This window comes from Gymnogyps californianus, chromosome 19, assembly GCF_018139145.2.
Source record: "Gymnogyps californianus isolate 813 chromosome 19, ASM1813914v2, whole genome shotgun sequence".
Classification (NCBI taxonomy): domain Eukaryota; kingdom Metazoa; phylum Chordata; class Aves; order Accipitriformes; family Cathartidae; genus Gymnogyps; species Gymnogyps californianus.
In genome coordinates, this window is record NC_059489.1 from 7694296 (window position 1) to 7708959 (window position 14664).

Genomic DNA, 14664 nt, shown 5'->3' on the forward strand with positions numbered 1-14664 from the left:
GGTCAGTAATGTTTGAACATCACAACTATAAATTAATTACTCTACAGAGGCTGACAATCTACTTCCTAGAAAAAAATAGCTGTCCTAACTTTTGCCTTATTCCAGTCACCATCCTGACCAGCCCCCACAGGATCAAAAAAACAACTGATGAATCTTCAGTAACAGGACTGTCTATTTGTTTTCACAACCTCAAACAATTGGAGACAAAAGGATCCAAGATCAGGTACAGAAACTCAAGTGAGCAATCATTCCTTAAGGAGAAAAAAAAGCCTCTTAGGCTCTTCAAGACATTTAAGATATTTTTAAAATGGGCTTTTATTTAGGACCTATAGAAAAAACACTATTCTTTTAGTAAAGAGAGAAATACAGGCTGAGGAAAATTATGAACACAACCATTTAAAATGCAAATTTCAGATGCATCTAGTAACTAATCAGGAAGTATTGTAGAGTAGCATCTGGGTTTCAGGAATATAATAAATATCCTAAAAATAATTATCATGAGCAGTTTTGGAGACTGTCAGTTCACTTTTTGCTCTATTAGAGCTCAGCTGTACAACCCCATGTGTTTAGCACATGTCACCATGAAAAAAACACATTCTGAAGTTTGTTAAACCAATTCTCACTTGAGTTGTCAGATGGTGGCACCAATCATGCATATAAGACATGGGAACAAGTTCAGGCTCCACCGCAGACCGTCTGCTTCACAACCGTTTTTCTATTCCATTTGAACATCTACTCCTATGAGGTGTTAGAAGATGACTTCAAAGTTGAAGGCATGTGCCACTCATGAGCAGTGCTTTAAATACTCAGCAACAGGGCATGAGCCTAGAAGGTGACAAAGTGCAGCCTGAAGCTTGACAGATTGAGATCAACAATGTTGCTGTTCCATCTAAACAGATACCGCTATTTGAGGGAAAGGAACAACTTTATACAGCATTCCCCACATTGTAGATAATGAAAAAAAAAACCCAAACCCCAACCAAACCCCAAATCACAGAAAGTATTCTCCTATCCTACTGTCTCTCCCAAGACCCAAAGCATCTAAAACCCACATTTTTACTTCCTTGTGTATATTCTAGTCACTGATGTTTGCCCAGCTGGGGAGATAACATTAACTGCCACTGCAGGGCCAGCAAAGGAAATGAAAGAGCAAGAACTGCTGTGGGATAAAGCTGCAGATAAGAACTTGTGTATCAAACTACTGCAGTATCAGTTTGCTGATCTGCACAGAAATGCAGAATGCATGCAAGTCACCTACTCATTTGCATTTTGAATTTAACACAATTTTCAGAGAAAACTGGACATGATAGAGATCAAAGGCAGCTTTCCTAACAAAATGCTAAATAAAGCAAGTAAAAAATAAAAAAACATTGAGACCTAGTGCCTCTTTTCGCTAGTGCCCCAGTGAAATGCATTACTACACAAAAGCTCCATTTCTAAGTCCGTAAGATTAGAGCAAGAACAAATGCATTTCCTCGGTCACTTTTCTACCTGACATTACATTCACAAGTCACAGCTTCATCTCTCTGGCTAGCACCTATCCCACCAGCACTCAAAGCAGGGAGTGAGGGCAGGGGGGAAGAAGGGAAACAGGCTTATCCTTTCCTACACATCTTGCTAATTAAGACCTCCAAAGTAGCTAGCTCAGACATTAAGGCATCACACACCCTGTACCACAGAACTAAGCACAGGCTAAGTATGCATCCAGAGTCCCACGTAAGTTTTGTAAATCATGTTGAATCCCATAATGTGGCTATCATTACTCCAGCTACCTGAAAGTTAGCTTGGACATAGCTACAGAAGATACAGTCCCATCTCGACTACGCAGTGCAGACATACCCGTAAATCTCTGTGCAGAGGGGCGCAACAGACCCCTCTCAGTTCTGCTTATTGCTTTAACACCACTCTGCTGTCAAACCTGGAAAGGACATTCTGCAATTCAACACCACAGACCAGAAGAAATGTGATGCTACATACACAGTCATGCAGGAAAAACTCAAAACTCATTTCAGCTAGTTCATGTATGTTGTCAAATCCTTTGCTGATGCCCATTATGTGAATGGCTTTAAATGTGCTTTGGGGGTGGGGGGAGGGGGCAGGGGTGTGTGTTTGGATTTTTTAAAAGTTGTTTATTGTTATGGTTCTAGAACTAGCTTTGATTTTTCAAACCTTTCAAGACCTACATAAATAAAATTACTAACAATTTAGCAAAGGTTTTAATTCAGAGGTAACCAGCAATTTAAGTATTGAAATCTGGCATCATCAGTGTAATAGCCTTAAATTAATACAATTTAGTCTCACAGCAATCGTGAAAATGTCCTAACGTTATCTTTAGTAGTTCTTCCAGTTTAGATTTATATTGTAAAATTCATCAGGTTTGGTAAATTCCCTATTTTGCTCAATGTGAGATTATAAGATTTTTGGCTCCAGTGTTGTTAGGGGACTAATGCTTAATTTTCTTTCATTTTCAAAGAAATAGAATTAGTTTTGCCCAGTGCATTTTTTCCTGAGGTTTAGGCTTCAGGTATTGATTTCTGGTATACAGCCACTGGCAACTTTAGAGCACAATGGATTTTATCAAGGGCTCATATAGTTCACTGCTTATGTTAGGCTGAGCTGTACAGACAAATTGGATTCCTTATCTCCCCTCACTTAGTTGGATCCTTATTGATTACAGTGAGAAATTAGAAAAGTCTGAATTTCACTACAAACAGGATCCCTCCTCCTCCCCCAATTAGCAGGGCTCTGCACAGAAACCGGAAAACTACGAATACTACATTTATGACATTCTCAATCCTTTATACATACCACTAAAAGTCATAATCCCTCTTTTCTTCCCCCAACTGTGATCAACCTTTTACCATTTTCATTAAAAAAAACCCCTACATCAGAGTTAGTCCATTAACACCTGGGATGTCCCTCAGAATAACAGATTTTATTGAGCTGAAATTCTCAGACATTCCCTCATCACAGTTAGCACGAGAGAAATGTCACTGAACCAAAGAGGAGAGACGACACTTTTGTGTTGCCAGTAAATAAAAACAAAAGCACATCACATGGGTTGCAGTTTGACACGCATATTGAACAAAGCAGATAAATAATTCAGCAAGCCAAAATTTGATTTGCTGATATGTCTCTGCTAACACTTTTCAGAAGTCTGTTACACCAGTCATATCAAAAGCTGGACCTTGCAGAGAAGCTGTAACAATAGCACTTCGATTAAATTGGCAAAAGGCAGCTGGAGCCTCAAATTAGCATCATTTCCCCTGGTTGTAACAGAATGCAATACATGTTAAGTCAATATAATAAAATTAGCTGAGCTGACCGCTAGCTTTAATCAGCATCTTGTTTGACATTCAAAACTCCAGTAGGCTTCAGGTACCACATAGCTCACAATAGCTAATTTTTCTCTGCTTTCAGTGACAAGTTTAAATAATCATCACAAATAGCTACTAAATAAAAACAAAGATGCCGTTTTTAAGGAGAAATGTGTTTACTCCTTGCTTGCAAGCACTGCTTTACACCTTCAGTCTGGAATGCTCCATATTTGTGTCTTCTGCAGAGACACCTTCAGCAATGCAATCTTGCTCTACGCAGGTCCAGGCTCTTTTACAAATACAGAACATGAGTGTTTTCTTTTTTGGGCACATGCACCTTGTGGAGGTTAGGCAGTTCCTTCCCACAACCCCTCCCCCTGATGCCTAGAGAAGTTGGCTAATAAAACACATCTCACCTTCAGATTACTATCACACATAAGAGGAACAATATTTGAGAAGTTTGTACTAAAAACATAGGCATTGAATAGTTAGGTAGACCAGAAGAATGTAACCTCTTGTAGCAGCATCTCTTTGTAACACAGATCTCCAACTGCCAGGATTCCAGATCAACTACATTTAAGATACCTCTACTTGTCTTTGAGTCTCTGTAATTTTCTGACAGTTTTGTCTTCTTAGACTGCAATATTGATCACGTATTGATGACAAATATCATCTTCGTTCAAGGCTGCCAGCCAAGGAACATGACCTAAGTGCACCTTGAGAAATCAACCATCACATATAACAAGAGCTGCCACTCACAGCTAAGTCACAGAATAATGTAGGTTGGAAGGGCCTCTGGAAGTCACCCAATCCACCCTCCTGCTTGAAACAAGTCTAATTAGATCAGTGCGCTCAGGAACTTGTCTGGGTATCTCCAAGGATGGGGATTCCACAACTTCTCTGGGCAACCTGTTCTAATATTTGACCTAATTCACTATAAAGCACACAGTGCTTGCAATTTGCCTGAATCATTAATTCAGAAAACTGTTTCTCACATATTAAAATCATGAAGACCACAATGAGTCTATCTCCTTACAAAAAATGGGGAAAGATAAAGGAGGTAGGGAAGGGAGAGAAAGGATGAGAGTGAAGACAATTTCACCCAAAACAGAGGAAAAGTCTTAGCACTATTCTTCAGCAAGCCATGAATTTCTGTTCTCTAGCACAGACATCATGACATAACAGCCAATGCAGGTGAGGTCAAAGAGAAGGGATGAGGAATAAGAGAAGGGAGACCATGCTCCCCTTGTTTATCATACTCCTCCCTCTCTTCAAAACTCTTTCACTGTATCCAGACACAGAAAAATGGTTTTCATGCAGGAACTGAAAATGCCATCTCAGCATCAACTGTTTGCAAACACTCAATCCTCTTTGTCATGGTTTAACCCCAGCCAGCAACTAAGCACCATGCAGCCGCTCGCTCGCTCCCCCCACCCAGTGGGATGGGGGAGAGAACTGGGAAAAAGTAAAACTCATGGGTTGAGATAAAGACAGCTTAATAGGACAGAAAAGGAAGAAAATAATGATAATAATAATAAGACAATAATAATACTAAAAGAATTAGAATATACAAAACAAGTGATGCACAATGCAATTGCTCACCACTCGCTGACCAATGCCCAGTTAGTTATCGAGCAGCGATCCGCCCCTCCTGGCCAACTCCCCCCAGTTTATACACTGGGCATGATGTCATATGGTATGGAATATCCCTTTGGCCAGTTGGGGTCAGCTGTCCTGGCTGTGTCCCCTCCCAACTTCTTGTGCCCCTCCAGCCTTCTTGCTGGCTGGGCATGAGAAGCTGAAAAATCCTTGACTTAGTATAAACACTACTTAGCAACAACTGAAAACATCAGTGTGTTATCAACATTATTCTCCTACTAAATCCAAAACATAACACTATAACAGCTACTAGGAAGAAAATTAACTCTGTCCCAGCTGAAACCAGGACACTCTTAAAGGCTGACAGAAAGAAAATAAGTTTGGTGGCAAACAATCACAAGAACAGAACCTGTGGTGACTGACAAGTGTATCATCAGAGTAGGAAAAAAAAAAAATCTTGACTTAGCTGAACGAAATTGTCAAGCGATCAAAATCCTATCAAGGAATTCCTTCTTTTAGCATATAGGGAAGCTGGTTTGTGTGTCACACAAAAGTGAAAACCCCAAAATAAAAGATGATGGCCCTCTATTTAAAACACCACCTGAATAATTTTACTCATAAAAACAATCTGTAAGTACCCATGAATTAATTATGCTGACAACTACTGGGAACAGGAACTTACTCAGTTCTTCAGAAGATCACTTTCCAGCTATGCCCCAACCCTATGGCAGAAGAAGGAGAAAGAGGAAATGGAGCAGTGGTCTATAGTTTTTAAAAAAACCCCACAGTTCTAACATTCAAGATATTCATAAATATGTTTAGTGCTTCTGTATTAACCATGCAGAAATGGTTATCAGAGCACCATAGTATTAACTGTACACTTCAGATTAGGTGTAGGAGGAATAGAGAAAAGAAATGATGATGAGATGAGAGAAAGAACGATGATTTTTCTTCTCTCCTTCCCCCCAGCTCCTGCCAAACCACCAGCAAATACTAGCACACTTTAGGTCTGGATACTTGCCAGTTAGCACAAAGGCCAACAAAACCAGAAGCCGCTAGAAATACAATAGGTTTTGGGGACATAAAACCTGAATTACAAATATAGACAGAGACTGCAGTTAACTACTCCCAACTTCAATAAATACAGCAAGTGAAAGGGGAAAACACTGAAAAAGCATCATGGCAACCATCAACTATTCAAAGTGAAAAACAGTAAATCAAAATTTCAAGTAGAAATCTCTCGGTTTCCTTTTTTTACTTCTTTAAATAACAGGACAGGCTATCTTCACACCCCCAATAGGATGCCAGTCACCAACAAGCTTTTGTGAAGCAACCACCAGTACACAAAAGGAACCAGTGATCTTGAGAGCTGCAGCACTGTACTGTAATCAGAAGACACAGAAGGAAACAGCAACCTTTCCTTTCTCTGGAAAAGGCTCAGCAAGTAGTATTTAGCATATTTCAAAAGTTTCAAGAAAGCTATCAGTTTGCGTCTCCTGAATGGCAATACCACACACCGCTATAGAACCACTAGACAAAAGGGTAAGGGGATCCAGTGTACTGCCAGGGTTACAAAAATCATAGAAGCAGCTTTTACCATACAGTATCCACAAAAGAAAAGGCCAAGCACTTTTCCTCTTCACTCAGCTGTTTTACAATTGCAAGCCCAAGGTCAACTATCTTCACTCACTTTTGGAAACCAGCCACAAGATTACTAACAACCAGCTTAATGGCTATGGTTCAAACGCTATTCAATCAAGTCCCAAATATGTTGGTATGCAGCAGTAATGGCACGATGACATCATAGGCAAGTTATCTGCTGAAATCAGAGGGAGTCAGTGTGCATCTTTGCCTTCTCTCCCCACAAAGACAAACATGAACTTCCAAGGAGTGGGAATTAAAGTGTCGGAGATTTTGTTCTTTCCTTAGCGTGGCCAAGGCATAACATTTCACTATGAAACAATCCTTCGCCATCATCATGTACGCCAAACTAACTCGACTTTCTGGAGGTGCATCAAGAGAGGTGCCTAATAGCTAGATTTAAAGATGTTTTCACTACACGTCAAGTTATGTGTGCGCCTCAGCAAGGGATATTTGAAGAGCAAAGCGTGCAGGTGCATCCAACATGTTACAAGTTTATTTCTCTTCCCAGTTCATTCGAGAGCAGCAGGATTGAGCTGATGAATAAGACAGATCACACGAGGCACATGAACGGGATACCCTGAGATTTCTCAGTCACGAGCAAAGCACTAACAAAACAGATCTGGCATGTCTGACGGAAATTGATTTCCACAACTTCAAACACATTTGAAGTGAACCAGACTTTCAAAATGACAAAGCGCCACAGAAGTTTGTCAGTTTGAGTAAAGTGAACTGTAACAATTCTAATTGGTTTTGGCTTATTTGTCTGAAATTTGCCAGCTTTAGAGAGTGAACCTTACCGTGCTGCACAGAACTCATCTCAACTATGTGCTGAAGAAGGACTCCTGAAACTCTTGGGAGTTTCCACTAACTTTAGTGATAATCTTGAGCAATTTACTATTTCTGTGACTCAGTTTACTCATCTATGAAGTAAATACTTAAATTTGTAAGCATTTTCAGAATATGAGCTGAAAGGAAATACAGTTTGAAGAACTGTTCATCAACGCTTTGAGGAAGTGTTCAGCCTAAGTTTTGTGTAGAGTAGGAAAATATCTCTCTGTATTCTAGGAAAAATACAGTGATTAATGTAGTGTAACAGCATACATACCACCATGTTTCTATTATTGTGACAAAATTTTTATCTATGGGATGACATCAAGTGGCTAGGACTCAAGAACTTCTTACTATCAGCCACTGTGCGCAGTTGTAAAGAGTTTTAGCACAGACTAAACTTTCAAAAGTCTAAAAAAATTTATTTTTCCTTTAATTCTTATAGAAGAAAATATTTTTAAATACAAATTTTACAAGACATTTTTTCACGTAATTCAGCAAACTTCTATACCAAACTAGATGAAAATAATTACGAATACACTTTATAATAAAGTATATTTCATTACACTTAATTTTTCCTTCCTGTTCAGCATTTTCTACAAGCTGACTTCAGCTGTGCTCTACTTCAAATACTATATAAAAGCTGAGGGTAGCTAGTAGTAACCCAAAATAGAAGAATACAGCACAGATTAAGAAAAATAAATGCAAGGTTATCACAGAAGACTTCTAAAATTCTGACAGTCTTGAATGTTTAAAAACAGCAAAAGGAAATATTCTGATAATTTACATCAACACTGGAATTGAGGTGTACAGGTCTAACAGGCATTTTTAGGCCAGTTATGGGCCAGGGATGTGTAGGATATATACAGATGCAATTACTTTAAAAGTTAACAGTCTCAAAGCAGGATACATTTTCACCACCTTCATCTGTTGATGACCACACAGTATCACTGCACTTTTAACAAAGCCACAGTTATGTTATTGAACTATCAGCTATAAAAGACACATATTAAGTTTACATGTAGAGGTTGTTTTTTCCAACTTATCTTAAAATAGTAGTTCAAATCAAGCCCTTCCCTGGCAAAAATTTTGAGCAGATGAGTAATCCCACTGAGGTCTGTAGGACTTGATTTGTCAGCATACACAAAGTTACAGCCTTACATCTGCAGGATAGGAACATCTCAAAACAGTTTCTACTCAAAGCTTTTTAGAAAGAAGCAGCTTAAAATACTTTAATACTAAATACACCACACTAGGAAGGTAAAGCCCATCTTATACATCTATGGAGAAATACTGACTTTCAATGAAACTCCATTAAAACATTCTGCAATATGGCTCTTGTTACTTGGAAGCAACAAAGCTCAGAGCTATGCTGCACTGAGGCCAAATCACCATGGATTTTTATATTTTGGTCCCCTCCAAAATAAAATTTTGGGCTTGTTCTGTGTGTCCAGTTTTTTTTAAATAAAGTTTTAGAAATTCAAATATTTTTCAAATTCCTTTAATATAGCCAAGATGAAGCCTAAAAAGCCTTTGATATGTTGAAAGAACTATAGACCAAAATTCCTCTAATGCACTCCAACATCCACTTACATCTGCACAGATCCATTAAATATTCAGCCACAAGCTTATCACTCAGGTTCATCAGGACTGAAGATAAAACTCAGCACCAATATTTGACAGCCTGATGCTAAAAGATTAGCTACTCAGAAACAATCTAATCACTGTTCTTTGATATTGGAATCCTGGGCAGGAGGCAAAGGAAAGGAATACTAGATTGATCTTGATTACTTTAAGGGGTTTCCTCTCATAGAAGGGAATTCAGTGTAGAGATTATACTGTACTTCTGCTTATTTGTTTACCATGTTTATGACTAAGTTCTCAAATATTACAATCTTAGAAGAGAGAAATGAGAGACTTTGGGATGCATGCTTAACACAGAAATGAAACAGCCTCTCCTGCTCTTAAAGAGGGCAGACTGGGATTGAGGAAATCTTGAGGTACCCTAATAAAAGGAGATGGCGTTCTCTGGGGACGCAAAAGAGGGTCAGGTCTGACGGACAGGAAGAGACTCCGGAGGGAAGCTGAAAAGCCCAGGGCGAAAGAGGGAACTCCCGGGCCCTCACCCTCCACTTACCTTAAGGATATCCCCCCGTTTGAAGCTCAGCTCGTCATCCGCGGTGGCTTTGAAGTCGTACTTGGCGATGGCTTCCATGCTGGGGCTGCCGCGCACGGCGGTGCGGGCGGTGGGAAGGAAGCGCTCCCCGAAGCCTCCGCTCCTCCCGCGGCGGCTCCCGGCTCAGCCCTCCCGCGGCCCGGCTCCGTCCGAGACGCCGGCCCCGTCTCTCACATACAGGGAGGCCGGGGGACGATCCGCCCTAGGGGAGGGGGAGGAGGAGGAAGAGACGGGCCATTAGGGGAAGTGGCACGGATCGATGGCCGGGGCCGCGCCCAGAGCCGCTCCCTCCGCCCGGCGCGGCGCGGCCGCCGCTTCCTCCCGCCGCCGCTCGCCCAGGCCCGGCTCGCCCGAGTGACACGTCCCGCGGCCAATGGCCGCCCCGACGGCCCCGGGGGGGAGGCGGCACCGCGGCCGGCACCGGCCCGCCAGGAGGGAGCTGCCCGCCCCGCGGCAGCCGCCGGCCCTCGCCCCGGGGCGGCGGCAGCAGCGCCCCGCTGCCCGCGGGGGGAGCCGGGCGGGCAGGGCCCGCCGCCGGCGCCGCTTCACCGCCCCGGGCAGCCTGCCTAGCTCCGGGAGGGCAGGTCCTCCCCTCTCCCGCCTGGCAGCGGGACCGCCTCTCACGGGAAGCCACCCGCTCCTCGCAATTTTAATTACAGCGAGACGTAACAGGCGGGAGGACACGGCGAGACAAGCCCTACCGCCGGGCACAGGCGGAGAGCACCGGGACCGGGCCGAGCGGCTGGGCGCTGCCCGCCCTCCGCACTGCCAGGGCTGGACATCTCCGCTCACGGGACACAGAACTAAACTCCATCCGCTCCAGCCCACGATGGAGACAGGCGGCTGTGAAAGGGCGATGCACTCCTCTCCCCCACGTGCTGCACTGGGAAAGACCAGTCTGGAGACGCAGCTTACACCAGGAATTTGTTTTTCTCCACGCATACAGCTCATATCAATTTAGATACAGTGAGTTAGACAACGCAGAGAATACTTCTGTGCGTCCTCTATAACAGGACTTTCTTGGACTTGAAACGCCTATCAAAAATCGTCCTAAAATAGTATCACATAGAGACAAAAGTTTGGGCTCACTATAACGTAAAAGCAACCATCCTGAAATTCCAGCATCTTGAACAGCAGCACATGTTAAAAAATCTTCATAAGCACAGCATGAAAATTAGCAAGTTTGTGTATCTCTTATGGGCCCAGAGAAGAAATGACATCAAACCTGGCAAGGCATATACAGACACACTGAAACCATTGAAAAGGCTGAAGTCTTGATCTCAGGTTAGAATAGGAAGGATTTAATCTAACTCCAGCTACATTTGATAGCAGAGAAGGTAAGGGATCAGAAAAAAGTCAAGTAAGATAAGTTAAAAACCATCATGAATACCCCTCTGAAGACCCAGCAGAGAGCTGGTACTTGTCAATGACAATTCGAGACAGAAGAGATCTGACAAACTCCAGTGAACCCACGCACCTGCTAATTCAGTCTCTGTGGTTATGGCCCAGAAAGAGCCCTGCTATCTGCAAAGGCAGCAGATGGCAATAGTATTTTCTCATTTCGGAGAAAAACCTGCCTTACATAAATGCAGTTCAGCAATTAACATACTTATATTCCATGAGTCCTGTGTTTGCCCAACCTTCAGCTCCCCATAAATAATGAAGCTCGAGGCAAACACCCCAACTGAGATTTCTATCACAGGAAACTGGCAGAATGAGAAGAGGTATTTACAGGATTTACCTTGGTCAAGAAAAGACCAGCTTAGTGAACTTCCCATGTCGACAGGGCTTGGGATTTTCTTTGGTACTCCTACACAGCATTACTGAAACGTCAGTGAGCCTGACAAAGCTGTCAGCAGCCATGAAGATCACAACTGAACAATCTGCCTGTGCTACTGCAGCTATTGGAAATAAACATACTGGATGCTTTGACCAACACACATAATTAAACCCAAAAAGCGTCTCATCTTAGCTACATTTTGATGATTCTAAAACACTTAATTTTAGTTTCAATGCTGATGAAAAAGTATCTGTCTGTCTGATGTCAGTCTTCTACACTGTACTAGCATACTCATGCAAACAGTAACAGTAACTTTCCTTTGCCGGGAACATTTTCGCCTTGCCAGCCTCTATTGTGTTCGGTTCACCATCTCTTCAGCTTTCTAACCTGGCCTCTTTGGTTTTTTTAACTGATGGTATTTATAATTTTCTGCTATTATAGCAATATTAAGGAGCAACATGAATGATTGTGTATGAAGCAATGGGAAATGCAAACATTTGTTCAAGCATACTGTCTACATGTCCTGCATGTTTCATGGTAAACATCACCGGTTTCTATTCCTTCTTAAAGGATAAATATTACTGGCAGCAACATTTTGGTGTTTCAAACAGCACAATGCTAGATTGGAAGATGTGTACCATTATATGGGCATGCAAACACCATCAGCCAAGGGAACACTGCTTGAAAACCCTAGAGTTCCAAACCTAAGAATATAACAGCAAGTTGTACAACTTAAAGAATACATCATAGGCTCAAGACACATTTAAAGAAAGAAATTACTGCCAATTGGTAAATGTTCCTTTCTTTGGGGTACACAAGTATTGCTACCTAGTACTGCATTAGCATCTAAGAATTTTTTTTTTTTAACTGAAGGAGTTAATACACCAACTTTCTTAGAGAAACTGATGCAGCATTTCCAAGAACTATACCGGCATTTCCCTGAGCTTAGCAGTAGTACAATGTTGTGAAATTTTCCAGCACAATTCAAGATGAAAGAGATTCATCACGCAATTTTCTTTAAACATGCATTCGTATTACTACCACCATCATATATATGGTCAGCATATAAAAGAGTGATGTTTCTATGTAATGCTACTAACAACAGCTGCAGTGTAGAACAAAACTTTAACCATCATGACTTTAGGCAAAAGTGTAGCTGAAGTTTAGGCACAAAAGTTATATGAAAATTAGGGGAAAGCTTTGAAAATATTGAGCCAAGATACTTACACAGCAAATAACAGAAAAGGTAAACTTAGAACATCAATTCCCTTAAAGTCACTTAGAAAGCATTTGCTGTTCACTAATCTTATTAAATAAGTTCTTATAGACAGTCAGCCACAGAATTACTAAAATGCAAACAAACCAACTGCACAACAAGGGAAAAAATAACCTTACTGGGGAAGTAGCTTGTGCTAGGTCTCTGCCCACTGAGAGCACAGCTGTAGGTATTTGCTTTAGGCAGACAGCACTGAAACAGGACACGTTGCAACTACTATAGTGTACCCCAGCTCCACAGACTTCAAATGGAGTAAGATAGGTATGAATCAGTAACAGTCAAAATATGAATACAATGAATACACATTACAAGAATTATCAGATTATCTTACTAGAGAAATTACTAAGATTTCTCAGAATATCGGTATGTTTTTCACCTCTCGCCTTACTGTGATTTGGAGCAAGACACTTCTCTTGCTCTTAAAATATCTGGGAGGGGGGAGATGAAGAATAGGCAGCAGATGCTGCTAACAGTAAATTCTTATTAGCAATACAGTGCTGCAGCTCAGGATGGAATATAAGTAATTATAAATACAAACCTCCCTGTTGTAGCCAACAGGAAACAATTCTCACGTTCTTTTCAACAGCTATTTCAAAAAACACACAGGCAAAGGTAGGCTTTTTAAACTGCTCTTACAAACAGCATTTTTTGTTGCATGTGAGAGCTTTCTCATTGTTCTCTTTCCACTGTTTTACTGTTCTTCTGAAAAGCAATACGGGCAGGAATAGAAGAACAGACAGTTTAGAAAATCCAAAGCAAGGGAAGAAAGAAGATACATTCAGTGGAAGATTTTGCAAAGAATCAGATCCTAAGCTTCATCAGCTGTTATAGGACAAAACATTACTGAGGGTGGTGGAAAGAAAAATGTGTGGATACATCATCTGGAAGACATGTAGAAATGTTAAGTGTCAGGCTCTAGACAAAAGAATAGAAAGAAAAAATCGTGAGGGCAGAGCACTAATTCAAATTAGCCAAATAAGGAAGTATAACATAATAAACAAATGAGGTAAAATATAAGTTAAATTATCAACACATAAAACCCAGAACATTCAGGGTCATAAGTGATACTCATGATCTACTAGCTTAATACATTTCAACTTTCTTAAGCACATCTTGTCAGAGGACAACTCAAGATATCACTTACAAAACTAAGCTACAGCGCAAAGCACAGATAATATTTATCAGATGAAATAATTTTATCAGGTAATAGAAAACTTTACCTCTGCCAAAATTTATTTATTGCCTTTTTTTTTTTTCTTATTTTAAACTGTATAAAGCAGCTTTAAATGTTACAAGCTTGCCTGGCATTATGAAATACTTAAAACACTACATGACTTAACCATCATAACAGATGATAATAATTGAAAGGTCTTTTTTTGGCACAAATTCTCAATATCCATAGTTTGCACAGAAATGGATTACAAACAACACTGTTTGAAGATTAACAATCTGTGACCCTTCAAATTCTGGCCCTTGACCACAGGCATTTAATAATTTTTAAAATAAGGAATGAACTTCCCTAAACACTGTATTTATCTATGAATTGCTCTCCCAGTTATTAACTGTGCTACAGAATATTTTTCTCTTTAGGTTATAAAAGAGATGTCTGAGTCAGATGTTGTGGGAGTTAACAAGACTGCATCCTTGTCTTCTACAGATTATTTCAAACTATATTGGCAAGTTAAACGTTATCCCACAAAACCAACACTGAATCTCAAGCAGGAAGTTCAGAAGAGAAAGGAGAGGCTAAGAGAAAAATGTCTTTCTCTATCACAGAATCTCATGTTTGAAGCATGACCCAAAAGGTCTTCGGAGAAAGAAAGGTATGGATGTTAACCTGCCTACAGGGTATTCACAACCTTTTAACCTCTGGAAGCAGCCTGAAGTTATGGAACTCTTCCGGGGAATATTAAAAATAAGCCCCAAGAACTGCCACCAGCCAACACTCCACAGACGTACGGCAAAGAGGAAAGTGACCCAAGACCAAAACCCGTCTGGGGGACCCAAGTACGGAGAGCTAGGGAACCTCGCCTAGCAGATAACA

General features: G+C 41.0%; 1 protein-coding gene across 1 annotated transcript in view; it reads right to left on the reverse strand.

The window, feature by feature from the left end:
* The window catches only part of GRB2 (growth factor receptor bound protein 2), a 61689-nt gene that overhangs the window by 37459 nt on the left and 9566 nt on the right, over positions 1 to 14664 (reverse strand). The window contains exon 3 of the mRNA XM_050908675.1: positions 9526 to 9766. Within this exon, the coding sequence (XP_050764632.1) occupies positions 9526 to 9603 (78 nt within the window). The 5' untranslated portion in view covers positions 9604 to 9766. The remainder of the gene's footprint in view (positions 1 to 9525; positions 9767 to 14664) is intronic.